Consider the following 15,824-nt stretch of genomic DNA (forward strand, 5'->3'; position numbering starts at 1 on the left):
TCTTGAGGAGATTCTGTCCAGATGCAGGAGAACAGGTTGCCGCAGCATCGTTGGGTGATTTAGAATCACACACTCCACTTTCAAASGACAGCCGTAACTATCTGAGGTGGTGTTCTCTAAGCCAGCGAAACGCTGTTCAAATGTTCAAACTGGGTTTGGGCCACAGCTCAAGCTCAACCTGGGGTCCCCCAGACAGAAGTCATTAGCGTTTCCATGATCACAATTTTTTCTTAATTCAATCAAACCAGTATAACAAGAGCAACGGTCCATCTAAGAGAAATTTAACGTGTCCAAGATGTCTGACATGCAGAAACACCCATGTTGCAAAATGTATCGTCCGTTTTCCCTAGCACAAAAATTTAAGGGTGGAGAAAACACAGAACCTCATCTTGGAGATAAATAAGTTCTGCTGTGTCAGTAACACAGATACCATGACAGGTGGAGAAGTCTTCAGTCAATGAAGTCTATAGGTGAGAGAACAAGAGAGGCAGCAAGTTGAAGGGAAACTTAACAAGTGAGAGATCTAACTTATGGGCCTGATTTACCAAGTGTTTTCACCAGCGCAATGTTGACACCTGTTTTTTTTTTTTTTTTTAACAGGTAGTCAAACAAGGACAAAAGGTAGCATGTCATTTTTTGCTTTATTTTAGTCAAYCCTTTCAGAAAATAACAGGTGCAGCCTTTGCACTGGTAGAAAACTGAGCACATCAGGCCCAGCCTAAGTGTTCTTGGATTCTGAGAAGAAACTGAGGGGGAGAACCACTTGCCACCTGTGGATAGAAAAAGTGAGAGGTTTAAAATATGTGAAGTAGTCCTTTCAGAACTGTCTCTCCTATGGGAGGAGAGGTCAGGGAGCGCATGCGTCAGCCGTCCAGGTTCACATTTGGGACGCGTCACGACTCCTCTGTCCCAGAGTCATCTTCATCATAGCAGCAATCGTCTTCATCCTCCAGATCCTCATCGTCATAGTAATCGTCRTAGAAGAGGTCGGAGCCCTCGTCAGGTGGCGGGGCGCGAGTGCGGACACAGTATTCGGCCAGCGTGGTGGGGACCTTCACCCCGTCGCGTTCCGCCTCAGCCTTAGTGGCCAACACCTGCTTCCTGAGAGACAGTGAGATAGAGAGGGTGAAGTGTGTGTGTGTGTGCTGTACTCTCTGTCCTTGTACTTGTGGTATGTATGCATACTACACTCTGTCCTTTGTGTGTGTACCTACCGAATGATCTCTGCGTACTCTCTGTCCTTGCCCTTGCTGTCTCTCCACTTGCGGTACATGACGGAGGCATCCACATTGGCCGGGGAGAAGGTGTTGGGCTCGTTCAGCAGAGAGATTACACTCAGAAGGATGGTCCTACAGGAGCCACACAGAGGGTTTAATGTCAGAAAGAAGCACCAAGCAGTTTCTATCAAAGTAAGCTGGTTGACTCATTGATCCTGCTTTGTGGGATACAGGCGAGGATATTTCTGCAAAGTACGATTTTGGAAATATGTTAGCCTGTCGATGTTGATATAAACCTAAAATGGTGCTGGTAAAAATAAGACCTACAACTTAAATTAGAACTGACAAACATGACTTATAGTATTCCMCGTAACTGGGTCAGACAGAAAATAAACCAAAGTGTAACAGGAGTTCTGTGCATGATCCAGGAAGTCCTGGAGAGGTTCCACTGAAGCCAGATGGACATGTGTCATGTGATCTGAGTATGAGTGACACAGCACAATGGGAGAGAGAGGGACAGAGAAAGAGGGGATGAAAAGGGAGCGTGATAGATAGAAGGGAGAGTGATATAGTAAGCAGAGGGAGAGCAGGGGTGTATTAATTCCGTCGATTCCGTTTCTTAAWCGGAAGCAAACCAAATGAATCAGGGAGGGACCTACCTGAATTTGTCAAATAGAAATTATCGTTTTGCAAATGTTTGGTAATGGGAGAAGGTCACAGAGGAAAAAATGAAGCAGAAAGGAAAGAAAAGGTACAGAGAGAAGGGGTTAGAGAACATGCTGAGATGTGTACCTAACATTCTGGGTAGGGTTCCACCTCTCAGAGGGCAGCTCCCCACTCTGAGGGTCATCAACCGGAGGGTGCAGAATGGATATACACACGTCCCCATTCTAACACAAGGGAAAAAATGAATACACAAACAAGTTCATGTTCACAAATGCAGGTGTGACTAGGATTAGGCCACATAAAAAGATGGAGAGAAATGTAGATTAACACCACAAAATTTGTCTGAAAATTAATTACATGGAGTAATTAATTGGCGCAGTGGTCTAAGGCACTGCATCTCAGTGCAAGAGSCGTCACTGCAGTCCCTGGTTCGAATCTAGGCTGAATCACATTCAGCTGTGATTGGGAGTCCCATATGGCTGCGCACAATTGGCCCAGCGTCATCTGGGTTTGGCTGTCATTGTAAATAAGAATTTGTTCTTAACYGACTTGCCTAGTTTAATAAAGGTTACACAATGTATTTTTCTAGAATTGGGTCAGTGATCTCTGCTTACCTCATAGATGTTGGGGTGCCACATCTTGGTGAGGAAACGGAAAGCTGGTGGTGAATAGGGGTAGTCAATGGGGAACTTGATACGAGCCTGTGGGACACAGGGAGAGAAGCAAATATGTCAGCAACATGTCCTAACATGCGTCTCTGGGGCCTAAATTACCTAACCGGATTCAATAGTAATCCTGATCCGGATTCAATAGTAATCCTGATGTTGCAACCCAGTGCTGTGTAGACCATACTAGAGAGCAACAACAACGTGACCCAGAAACAAGTTTGACACTAAACAGTACTGCTCGTCACTGCAGGCTGCATCAATAGAATGCAGATGCGATGTTACGTTTTTCACGGGCCTACTATTAACGGAAGCCAACAATGTCCATTAGTAATGGTGGCTAGCTAGCAAACAAAATAAATGAGGAAAATAGCATTTGAGTATGTAACATATTTGCAAAACAAGCTGACATACCTATGCGTCGAACTTACCTTGAAATACCCTCCTTCATAGTGAGTGTTAGGAGGTCCAAAAATGGCCACTTCCCAATTGTATAAATCTGCCTCGTCCACCAATGTTATTCTGAAGCCCTCGACTGGCTCCTCTTGAAGGCTCTTCATTTCTAACATTAATGCTTTCTGTGAGCTTGCTACGTGAGTAGGACCATGTTGCGCCATGGTAAAATAGCGAACTAGCTACTCTAGTCAACCTCGTTGTTTACTCGAACACACGTAACAACCTAGCTAGCCACCTGATTCTGCAAAACAAAAAAAACGTTTTCTTTGTTGCGATTTCGCGATGCGGACAAATGCTAGATAGCTAACCTTTATTTTGCTTCAGGTGGATGGATTTGTTGTGAAAACRCGCAATATGTTTTATCTGGCTAATTATCTTTATAAAATAGCTGAATTTATAAAAACTCATACTATAAATAAATGTTTTGGTATTTCAGTAGTTAGGCTCACCGACCTAGCTGACTGCCGTGGAGCTAGCTAGTAGTTAGYATCTGGCGCTAGCTATTGATCAAATGAATATAAAAAAAAGGTTACTTTGCTACTGATAGTTATACTAAAATAATTAATTTTGGACCAGCCAAAGTCTATAGAACATGAATAATTATTCACCAACGATATTTTTCAACTGCGAACGTCTGTGTCCCTGCTGGCTAGCAATGTGAGGAGTGAAASCAGTCTCCTCCTCTCCTCTCAAAACGTTCAATAAGATTGCAGTGCCGTCTGGGAAATGAAGTTCCAATGAAATATAGAACTTAAACTTCTCATGTCAGCATTGCAAAATTTACCAAAATGTTATATGATATACATTTTAATCACCGTGGTTATTGTACAAGTATTCCAATTAATTGTGTATAGCAATGTATTTACGACTCATTGATTGTTTTCGAGGTTTTAAGAACTACACTCACTGCATTTCTGGAAAACAGTCAAATGGTGTGACGTTACAACAACACGAATGTTGTTTGTTTTGATGTGAAGTGCCTTGCTTGGCACTTTCGATGTCAATTTATGTGTAAACTAAAATATCTCTATACGAAATACTTATAGATGGGATGTAGTGTGCGGATTTCATTGATCATAATAAAATACTTGAGAAAAGCGGAGTTGTATTTCACCATCCCCCATTCTGCTCCAAACGAAACGACCAATCAGTTTATAATGTGACGCATACAAACTGCGTCGGGGGCTCAATGCAAGTCCCAGTGGTTGGCTTTAAATATACCTGAGAATTAAACAAATGCGAACAAAATCAATATAAAGKTTATTAGGAGAGGATCCCTTCGTTGTTTAAGTTAAATAATTATGTTTATATTTTTCTTAATGTTTTTTCCCCCTCAAATACAATACAGTTGTGTGCTGCGAACACAAATAATTATACAGGTCCTATTTACGCGACCTAGAAGAGAACGGACCACAACAATTTGGGAACTCTTTTGCCATGGGTCCAAAAAAGCATCGTCGGTCCCGTTCTGGCTCTCGTAGTCGGAACCGGGATCGAAACAGGTCCAAAATAAGCAGATCACAATCACCCGAAGAGAAGAGAGGCCGGAGTCGGTCCATTGATCGGAACATAAAACCCCGGAGAATTGCGCGTTCTGAGAGCGGAAACTCGAACAGCAGTGGTGGATCTACGAGGCGACAAGGACAGCSGCCCCGTAGCAGAGACCATCCCGGATCGAGAAGCGACTCAGACAGCGACAAGAGACGTAAACTGAAGGGCAAATCAAAAGACAGATCCAGGTAAACGTTACAGGTTAAGCTATATGAAATAAAAATGTACTGTGTATGTAGTTCGCAAAAAATGGCCCACATACTGTATCTGCAACTATACGTTTTTCTATCCATCAGGTCTGACTCAGATGATCCAAAGGGGAGGAAGAAAAGAGAGAAGAGCAGAAGAGAAGACAAAGGAGAGAAGATGATTGGCAGGAGCCAGTCCCAGTCCGACTCAGGGTCTAGTGCAGACCGGAAGAGTTCGAGGGACGGGGGGAACAATGACCGGGAGAGGAGATGGCGGAGGAGTGCAGACAGAGGGAGCAGAAGCCCCAGCAGAGAAAGGGAACGACAGATGCGGGAGAGAACGAGGGACAGGGAGAGAATGAGAAGCCGAGACAAGGACCCAAGGAAAAGTCGAGACAGAGAAAGAAGCAGCCGTAGGAGTGAAGACCGTGGGAGGAGAGAAGGAAGCAGAGTGAAGGACCAAAGGGACAAAGAGCGTAATAGACGTCGCTCTGGATCCTCTGACTCGTCTAAGAGCTCTGGGTCGGATGGCGGGGCCCGTGGAGGCAGCCCGGGGTCTGGAGAGGCCGGTCCCTCTGTACGAGATGAGAAGAAGAACCAGAGAGAGATGTTGAAGGCCCTGGAGACCCCAGAGGAGAAGAGGGCCAGACGACTGGCCAAGAAGGAGGCCAAGGAGAGGAAGAAGAGRGARAAGATGGGCTGGAGTGAGGAGTACATGGGCTATACCAATGCAGACAACCCCTTCGGAGACAACAACCTGCTGGGCACCTTCAAATGGCAGAAGGTAAGACAGGGAGAGGAGAATGAGCACTTGAGAAATGGGTGTATATGGGACTATCAACCTCCTGCTTTTAGAAGTGCAGTGGTTATCAGACCTAGACTAAACAGCAGACTGATACAATGGTTACTCCATGAATATCAGTCTGAAAGAAGTCGCTGTAAAAGAAAATGCAATAGTCTCTACAAGGCAGAATTTGAAAATAAAATATTTATACTTATTTCACCGGTTGTACATGCTGYTGGTCCTTTTTGGAGGTAGGAGGTGGAGATAATGTTTCCACAGGAAAGTGTTTACCTGACTTTTTGCGGMGCCGATAGGTTCTGTYACTTGTATTATCAATYTGTTGTCACATTACACRTGATGCACAATATGTAAACAATAGCCGAAACACGTTTCCTCGCAATCAGCTGGAAGTGTTTGCCATTCGGTTAGGCTCGGCCACATTGTGCTTGTCACGTGCTAATTGCATCAGTATTGAAAATAAAATCCGGAAATACAAAAATTATCTACAGAACAGCGTACTGAAGGTTGAGTTGATAACATTATTCTGTTGGTAATTTTGTCTCACATTCCTACCAGCAAAAGGAACAACCACATGGATAGCCAATACTTTTATTCAGCATTCTGGCTTGTAGAGGTCATGAAATGAAACTTTCCTGGTCGAAATGCTAATTTCTGCTCGACTTAGAATTCAATTCAACGTCAGGTCTTCAGGCTTCATCAGACAAGGCTCTGAGGAATTTGTGTATTTCTGTATGTTGTTGTTGTGGTCAGGCTCTGGACAGGAAGGGCATTGGCCATCTGGGGGAGAAGGACCTGAAGGACAGGAACAAACGTATCCAGGAGGAGAATCGCAGAGAACTGCAGAAGGTATGCTTCTATGCAACACAAGTTTTCTGGGTCTGAATAATATATCAAGGATAGTTGAAATCGGTGTTAAATTAAGTCCACAGAAGTAACAASTAATGGTAGACCTACCAATTAGTTATAGTGATTTTACTGATATCAATTTTGTTAATGAATTATTATGTGATTAAAACTCSTAATTCCATGACCAATTTGGCAAAGGAATTACCAAAAAATCTGGAACGGACTTACTGCAACTGAATTAGCTACAATGTGAAATCATAATAGTCACCTGCTTGGGTCACCTGCTACTGTCCTCTCTTCCACTGACATACTGTTATGTTCAGTTCATAACTKTTTTTTTTGTCTTTCTTGTGGTCAAACCCAGTGTTACAACAGTCTGAGTCTGGACAACCCCTCTCTCTTTCTCTCTAGTTAATGTCACCTCTCCCAGGTCTTACTGACACCTACCCATGAGCCYCTTCTCTTTCCATGGACACTGGGCGTCCATGGACTTTTAAAAGTAGTTGAACCAAATCTGAATCTATCATAGACGTATGTTTCATAAGTTTGGACTGTACTGAGTACAGTACTGTACATTGAGTAGAGCACAGTAGAGTGTACTAAACTGAAATAAATGTCCCTTATTCAGGACCCTGTCTTTCAAAGATAATTTGTAAAAATCCAAATATCTTCACAGATCTTCATTGTAAAGGGTTTTAACACTGTTTCCCAYGCTTGTTCAATGAACCATGAACAATTAATCAACATGCACCTGTGGAACGGTCGTTAAGACACTAACAGCTTACAGACGGTAGGCAATTAAGGTCACAGTTATGAAAACTTAGGACACTAAAGAAGCATTTCTACTGACTCTGAAAACCCCCAAAGAAAGATGCCCATGTCCCTGCTCATCTGGGTGAACGTGCCTTAGGCATGCTGCAAGGAGGCATGAGGACTGCAAGATGTGGCCAGGACAATAAATTGCAATGTCCGTACTGTGAGACACCTAAGACAGGCTACAGAGAGACAGGACGGACAGCTGATCGTCTCGCAGTGCGACACTGTACACACTGACAGGATCGCATCCGACATACACTCGGGACAGGACGAGCACTCGAGTCGAACGACAACCTCCATCAGTTGCTCAACGTCGCTGCTGAAGAGGCTGGACTGAGGGCTTTAGGCCTGTGTAAAGCAGGTCCTCACCAGACATCACCGGCAACAGCGTCGCCTATGGGCACAAACCCACCGTCGCTGGACCAGACAGGACTGGCAAAAAGTGCTCTTCACTGACGAGTCGCGGTTTTGTTTCACAGGGCTGATGGTCAGATTCGCGTTTATCGTCGAAGGAATGAGCGTTACACCGAGGCCTGTACTCTGGAGCGGGATCGATTTGGAGGTGGGGGGTCCTCATGTCTGGGGCGGTGTGTCACAGCATCATCGGACTCCTGCAATGACAACAAGCTCAATCTCAACGCTGTGCGTTACAGGGAAGACATCCTCCTCCCTCATGTGGTACCTCCTGCAGGCTCATCCTGACATGACCCTCCAGCATGACAATGCCACCAGCCATACTGCTCGTCTATAGTGTGATTTCCTGCAAGCAGGAATGTCAGTGTTCTGCCATGGCCAGCGAAGAGCCTGGATCTCAATCCCATTGAGCACGCCTGGGACCTGTTGGATCGGAGGTGAGGGCCTGGGGCCATTTCCCCCAGAAATGTCCGGGAACTTGCAGGTGCCTTGGTGAAGAGTGGGGTAACATCTCACAGCAAGAACTGGCAAATCTGGTTCAGTCCATGAGGAGGAGATGCACTGCAGTAAGTGTAACTGGTGTGGCCACCAGCATACTATCTGTTACTTTTGATTTTGACCCCCCTTTGTTCAGGACACATTATTCAATTTCTGTTAGTCACATGTCTGTGGAACTTGTTCAGGTTATGTCTCAGTTGTTGAATCTTGTTATGTTCATACAAATATTTACACATGTTTAATACGTTTGCTGAAAATTAAACACAATTGACAGTAAGAGGATGTTTCTTTTTTGCTGAGTATATATTATACTCTACTGTACTAAAATCAACTGTACTGAACTCTGCTGCCTGTATTGTACTGCATTGTATTCCTACTGTGATGTTCAAACTTGTGAAACTGTGCTGTAAATGACATTCGTATCCATATTTATGCATTTCTGTGTAGTACAGATCAGGGACCCATGATGTAATTATGTTACCGTAATGCCGGCACCGGGATAAATCCACTTCACTTACTGTAGTTCAATAACCAAAAGAGATTTTTCAAACGCAAGGTGCCATGTCATAGCTGATAGCAGACATCTTTTAATCTTAATTCGGAGAAGATATTTAACATCGTTTTTGAAAAACGTTGGTCGCATAAAAACCTTAGGGTTACATCTGCACAATTCTTCCACCAAACTCGTTTTTGTTCATTTTTCWGTGGAAATTGTTAAAAGTAGCCCTTTTGCATAGAGTTGTGGTTTGAACATCTTTTAAATCAGTGTAGTTTTAACACAAAATGCGATTGGGACCATATAAACCCCAAAAGAGTGTTACATTTGACTCCAACGAAGTCATGCMATTTTACTGTAGGACAATGTGGAGTGAGAGAGAGAGAAAGCCATGCAAGAGCAGGACCTGTGTTTTTGTGTAACTGTGTTTGTGTGTCTGCCTGTGTTTAGGTGAAGCAGCTGCGTCTGGAGAGGGAGCGAGAGAAGGCCATGAGAGAGACCGAGCTGGAGATGCTGCAGAGAGAGAAGGAGGCAGAGCATTTCAAAACCTGGGCGGAACAAGAGGACAACTTTCACTTGCACCAGGCCAAGCTACGGTTAGTGGTGCCACCTTCATTACTGTCCCTCTGTATACCCTGACCCTCAACCTCTCACATGCAGTGCWTTCAGAAAGTATTCAGACCCCTTTTTCCACATTTTGTTACGTTACAGCCGTATTCTAAAATGTATTCAATTGTTTCTTTCCCTCATTAATCTACACACAATACCCCATAATGACAAAGCAAAACCGTGTTTTTTAAAAAAAACGTGCAAATGTATTAAAAATTAAACTGAAATATCACATTTACATAAGTATTCAGACCCTTTACTCAGTACATTGTTGAAGCACCTTCGGCAGCGATTACAGCCTCGAGTCTCCTTGGGTATGACGCTACAAGCTTGGCACACCTGTATTTGGGGAGTTTCTTCCATTCTTCTCTGCAGATCCTCAAGCTCTGTCAGGTTGGATGGGGAGCATCGCTGCACAGCTATTTTCAGATCTCTACAAAGATGTTCGATCGGGTTCAAGTCCGGGCTGTGGCTGGGACACTCAAGGACATTCAGAGACTTGTCCCAAAGCCACTCCTGCGTTGTCTTGGCTGTGTGCTTAGGGTCGTTGTTCTGTTGGAAGGTGAATCTTCGCCCCAGTCTGAGGTCCTGAGCGCTCTGGAGCAGGTTTTCATCAAGAATCTCTCTGTACTTTGCTCCTTTCATCTTTCCCTCGATCCTGACTAGTCTCCCAGTCCCCGCCGGTGAAAAAAAACATCCCCACAGCATGATGCTGTCACCACATTTTTACATTACATTTTAGTCATTTAGCAGACGCTCTTATCCAGAGCGACTTACAGTAGAGTGCATACATTTTATTAAATTTTTTACATACTGAGACAAGGATATCCCTACCAACCAAGAGCAGACGCTCTTATCCAGAGCGACTTACAGTAGAGTGCATACATTTTATTACATTTTTTTTACATACTGAGACAAGGATATCCCTACCGGCCAAACCCTCCCTACCGGCCAAACCCTCCCTAACCCGGACGACGCTATGCCAATTGTGCGTCGCCCCACGGATCTCCCGGTTGCGGCCGGCNGTTTGCCCCTGGTGATGCGTTCTGCAGACCTCACTACCCTCTGGAGAGCCTTACGGTTGTGGGCGGAGCAGTTGCCGTACCAGGCGGTAAATATCACATTTACATAAGTATTCAGACCCTTTACTCAGTACATTGTTGAAGCACCTTCGGCAGCGATTACAGCCTCATGTCTTCTTGGGTATGATGCTACAAGCTTGGCACACCTGTATTTGGGGAGTTTCTTCCATTCTTCTCTGCAGATCCTCTCAAGCTCTGTCAGGTTTGATGGGGAGCATTGCTGCACAGCTATTTTCAGATCTCTACAGAGATGTTCGATCGGGTTCAAGTCCGGGCTGTGGCTGGGACACTCAAGGACATTCAGAGGCTTGTCCCAAAGCCACTCCTGCATTGTCTTGGCTGTATGCTTAGGGTCGTTGTTCTGTTGGAAGGTGAATCTTCGCCCCAGTCTGAGGTCCTGAGCGCTCTGGAGCAGGTTTTCATCAAGGATCTCTCTGTACTTTGCTCCTTTCATCTTTCCCTTGATCCTGACTAGTCTCCCAGTCCCCGCCGGTGAAAAAAAACATCCCCACAGCATGATGCTGTCACCACGTGTTGCATGATACTGTCACCATGCAACACCCTAGGGATGGTGCCAGGTTTCCTCCAGACATGACCTTGACATTCAGGCCAAAGAGTTCAATCTTGGTTTCATCAGACCAGAGAATCTTGTTTCTCATGGTCAGAGTCCTTTAGGTGCCTTTTGGCAAACTCCAAGCGGGCTGTCATGTGCCTTTTACTGAGGAGTGGTTTCCGTCTGGCCACGCTACCATAAAGGCCTGATTGGTGGAGTGCTGCAGAGATGGTTGTCCTTCTGGAAGGTTCTTCCATCTCCAAAGAGGAACTCTAGAGCTCTGTTAGAGGGACCATCGGGATCTTGGTCACCTCTCAGACCAAGGCCCTTCTCCCCYGATTGCTCAGTTTGGCCGGGCGGCCAGCCAGCTCTAGGAAGAGTCTTGGTGGATCCAAACTTCTTCCATTTAAGAATGATGGAGGCCACTGTGTTCTTGGGGACCTTCAATGCTGCAGWAATGTTTTGGTACCCTTCCCCAGATCTGTGCCTCTACACCACCCTGTCTCGSAGTTCTACGGACAATTCCTCCGACCTCATTGCTTGGTTGTTGCTCTGACATGCACGGTCAACTGTGGGACCTTATATAGACAGGTGTGTGCCTTTCCAAATMCTGTCCAATCAATTGAATTTACCACAGGTGGACTCCAATCAAGTTGTAGAAACATCTGAAGGATGATCACTGGAAACAGGATGCAGCACCTGAGCTCSATTTCGAGTCTCATAGCAAAGGGTCTGAATACTTTTTGTTGTTGATGAGGATTTTTTTTTATTTAATTCATTTTAGAATAAGGCTAACCAAATAAAATGTGGAAAATGTCAAGGGGTCTGAATACTTTCCGAAGGCACTSTGGTTCCATTCACTCACTCAAAAACAGCCTGGTCCAAAAACAACAGCTCACTGCTCCGGTGTCTGCCGATGTGGATTAGTGTGTAGCCCTCTAGCTAATAAATGTTTGTGTGTTTAGGTCTAAGATCCGTATCCGTGATGGCCGTGCTAAGCCCATAGACCTTTTGGCTAAGTACATCAGTGCTGAGGATGACGACCTGGCTGTGGAGATGCACGAACCTTACACCTTCCTCAACGGACTCACCGTCACTGACATGGACGACCTGCTTGAAGATATCAAGGTGTGTGTGCTTACTGTCATTCTAGAATAAATGGAGCTTGTTGGTTGAGAAATTGTGGTGTGTAGAGGAAGAGAGTGTTTGTTTTTTGTGTGACCCTGTGTGTTTTCTCCGTAGGTATACATGGAGCTGGAGCAGGGGAAGAATGTAGACTTCTGGAGGGATATGACCACCATCACGGAGGATGAGATCAGCAAGCTCCGGAAACTGGAGGCATCTGGAAAAGGCCCAGGTGCACCACCTCAACCACTCATAGGCCCAGCTACATGGACATCTCAGTATTGCTCTCTCTCATTGGCCCATTTTCTGTCTTGGCTGTCCACCATCAACCTCTATATTTTTTACGCCTAGGCATTTCTCCCCTTGTCTCTTTCTCCTAGGGTGTGTCGGAAATGGCACCCTGGTTAAAAGTAGTGTAATATATAATTAGGGCATAGGGTGCCATTTCTGGTGCAGCCCTAGTCTGTCTACTGATGTTTACTGTTTAGTTGACCGTCTCTCTGTTCTCCAGGTGACCGTCGTGATGGCATTAACACGTCAGTGAGCACCGATGTTCAGATAGTGTTTAAGGGAAAGACGTACAGCCAGCTCCAGGCGCTGAACCTCAACATGGAGACTAAGATCCGAGCTGGGGGATCCAACCTGGACATAGGCTACTGGGAGAGCCTGATGCAGCAAGTCAGGGTCTTCATGGGCCGAGCACGGTGAGGACCGGTTGATTGCGTGTAGAGCATGGTGCTTGCAACGCCCGGGTTGTGGGTTCGATTCCCACTGGGGACCAGTACAGGCAAAAGTACAGAAATGTGTCCAMTCGCTACCATATGCCGCTCGGGATAAGTGTCTGTTAAATGACTAAAATGAAGAAAACAAATGTCAACCCCTATCTGTGTTGTAGGTTGAGAGAGAGGCACCAGGACGTGTTGCGTCAGAAGCTGTTCAAGCTGAAACAGGAGCAGGGAGTGGAGAGTGTGCCTCTCTTCCCGATCATCAAAGAGGAGCCTGAGGACGAGGCTGTGTGAGTACGCGCACGCACACCGGCAACCTCTTTCTACGCGCGCTCGCACACACACGCGCTGAGGTACACAGGGTATGACCTTTGCCGCCTCTGTTTTTCATTCACAGGACCGAGAGCGGGAAAGACACTCCCTCAGAGGTGCCCGGACCCTCCTCTTCCATCAATCAAAAGAGAGATGCAGAGGAGAAGGATGAGCAAGTGGCGGGCCCATCCACGGAGGGAGACGGGGAGAAAGAGGGGGATGGAGAGGAGAAGGGTGAGGTGGTAGAGGCTGTTCTGACAGAGGAGGATTTGATCCAGCAGAGCCAGGCAGAGTATGACTCTGGCCGCTACAGTCCCACACTGCTGCTTCCCTCAGAGCAACCGCTGGACACACACACCATCACACCTGACGAAGACACACACAAACTACACCTCTCACGCAGACAGCTCGCCGTCACAGGTAAGAGGCTTTACACACCCATATTCGTACATACACAAAAACGCTCAGACATTCTTACAAGGCCTATCTCTACCCATCGTCCTGTTAATCCATCTTTCTCTCTCCGCTCACCCCTTGTTCTCCAGGTGATGCCAATGAGAATGCAGAGGATGAGTTTGTGCGTCGCGCCAAACAGGGCATGGGCGGGGACGAGGCTCAGTTTAGCGTAGAGCTTCCCCTCACAGGGAAGATGTACCTGTGGGCTGATAAATACCGTCCCCGGAAACCTCGCTTCTTCAACAGGGTCCACACAGGCTTCGAGTGGAACAAATATAACCAGACCCATTACGACTTCGACAACCCTCCGCCTAAGATCGTCCAGGGCTACAAGTTCAACATCTTCTACCCGGACCTGATCAACAAACGTTCCACACCGCAGTACTTCCTAGAACCCAGTCCCGACAACAAGGACTTTGGTGTTCTGCGGTTCCATGCGGGCCCGCCATACGAGGACATTGCCTTTAAGATCGTTAACCGCGAGTGGGAGTACTCTCACCGCCACGGGTTCCGTTGTCAGTTCGCCAACGGGATCTTCCAGCTGTGGTTCCACTTCAAGAGGTACCGCTACAGAAGATAGAACCAGCTGAGTTTAGAACCTCAACAGTCCAACACCAGCCTTGGGCCTGGACCCCAATCCGGACCAGGAAACTCACACTGCCAGGTTTTAACCATAGAAATGGAATGTATAGATCAGACATCACATCAGTTGGGATCATCAGTAAGGTTCATATGTGTTCTAGCGGTTAATGTTTAGTCTGAAGGCCTAAAAATTTTTTTTTTTACACACTTTGGATCTACTGTGTTTTTATTGGTTATCTTAGTGTTAACCTTTCTCCTTGCTATTACTACGGCAGCCCTGCCCATTCTGTTGTCACAAAGAATGGTTTATATTTTAGTTTGATCAGATAGGCTTTCAATGTACCTGTCTCTGAAATTACATATTAAAGATTTTTTCCCGAGCTGTCTTCCATTTGTTGCCATCAGAGCTGTGAGGTAAAACAGTCTAATAACAAAACATTTGACAAGATTTCAATTTTCCTAGGAGTGGCATTAACTATGTCTCATAATCAGTCAGGAAGAGGATGTCAACAAATCACAAGATAGTCAACTGTCCCTTTTACCATTGGCTAAGTGTAACGTTGACCTATTTTCAATCTTAGGAACAACAGCTGTTCGATTTAGGACTAATTAACCCCCAATGTGAGCACTTTCTTAGCAAGTCCACTCCTGCTCCAGATTGAAACCAGTCATGCCTGTTGACTATTCTATACACACACATTGGAGATGCCAAAAACAGTTCAGGTAGAAAGAGTTTTAATAACGTAAACAACACTGATACAGTACAGTTAACAGGATCCTGAGAATGCACTTTAGGCTAGTGGCCAATCCTCAAATGTATTTAGTTTTTTTAGATACTTCGACCTGAGGTATAACAAAGCACAACCATGTTTTTCCACATCTCTAAGGTCTCCCATGTATGAAATGGATGGTTGTGTAAAAATATTTTACTGCAGAAGGGGTTACATTTATAGATATTGTGACACCCTTTGACTCAAACAGTGCAGAATAATGCCTGGCTGCAGGGGTAACCCAATATGGCAAGCTCTGATATTGCTCAAATCTTTAATACAACAAGTCAATTGTCTGCCCAAATACACAAACAGCATTTGGATATCTTAAATAACTTCTATAATAAAGACCTGTTAACACAGATCCATACAATAGGCAGAAATAACTATCAAGAATCTTGATGAATGTAAACTTTGCTTTTTGGTAGCTGTTCAATAGACAACTTTCTATGTCAAATTTGCTTTCATTCAGTGCTGTATGGTACCGCCTGGCAAAAATACATACAGTTAAACATTATTTTATGTTGTAGCTATTGTAATCGCTCTAAGGAAAACAAGTGGGCTCTGACATCCAAATAAGATGTTTTGAGGTCAAAGGTTCTGTAAAGGTTCCCTAGTCTTGCAATTAAATCAGAGGGCCATCACAGATTATCTTTATATTTGGTCTCAAATCCAATATGGCTGCCATAATAACATTTGATGGAGGTTAAATCACCTGTAAATATTACTTTTGTAAATGAGGCCTTTTTTCAGAATTGTGTACAACACTCATGCCTATAAAGACTGTTGGTGTAAATACTTTTTTGTGTTTATTTTACCCCCAAATTCGATCTTGTCTCMTCGCTGCRACTCCCCAACAGGCTCGGGAGATACAATCTTCAGCAAAATCATTCGCAAGGAGATTCCTGCAAAATTATTATTTGAAGAAGTGCAAAGGGGCCCCCTCCGAAACATGACCCGTCAAACCGCGCTTCTTAAAATCCGCCCGCTTA

General features: G+C 45.1%; 2 protein-coding genes across 2 annotated transcripts; one reads left to right on the plus strand and one right to left on the minus strand.

Annotated features, from left to right (window-relative positions):
• Positions 1–549: 549 nt before the first annotated feature.
• On the minus strand, positions 550–3,669 carry LOC111979782 (ubiquitin-conjugating enzyme E2 R1). The gene is made up of 5 exons (XM_024010487.2): positions 2,980–3,669; positions 2,498–2,584; positions 2,010–2,107; positions 1,215–1,349; positions 550–1,101 (listed from the first exon to the last, which is right to left on the minus strand). The coding sequence occupies exons 1-5, from the start codon at positions 3,163–3,165 to the stop codon at positions 894–896; spliced, it is 714 nt and encodes a 237-aa protein (XP_023866255.1). The 5' UTR covers positions 3,166–3,669; the 3' UTR covers positions 550–893.
• A 729-nt stretch (positions 3,670–4,398) lies between these two features.
• Positions 4,399–14,148, plus strand: LOC111979781 (splicing factor Cactin). Its single transcript, XM_024010486.2, has 10 exons — positions 4,399–4,743; positions 4,852–5,527; positions 6,299–6,394; positions 9,069–9,214; positions 11,828–11,990; positions 12,105–12,219; positions 12,499–12,691; positions 12,883–13,002; positions 13,110–13,444; positions 13,570–14,148. Exons 1-10 carry the CDS (start codon positions 4,442–4,444, stop codon positions 14,058–14,060), a joined length of 2,637 nt encoding a protein of 878 aa, XP_023866254.1. The 5' UTR covers positions 4,399–4,441; the 3' UTR covers positions 14,061–14,148.
• Positions 14,149–15,824: the final 1,676 nt, after the last annotated feature.

This window comes from Salvelinus sp. IW2-2015, linkage group LG19 (genome assembly GCF_002910315.2).
Source record: "Salvelinus sp. IW2-2015 linkage group LG19, ASM291031v2, whole genome shotgun sequence".
In the NCBI taxonomy this organism is placed as follows: Eukaryota; Metazoa; Chordata; class Actinopteri; order Salmoniformes; family Salmonidae; genus Salvelinus; species Salvelinus sp. IW2-2015.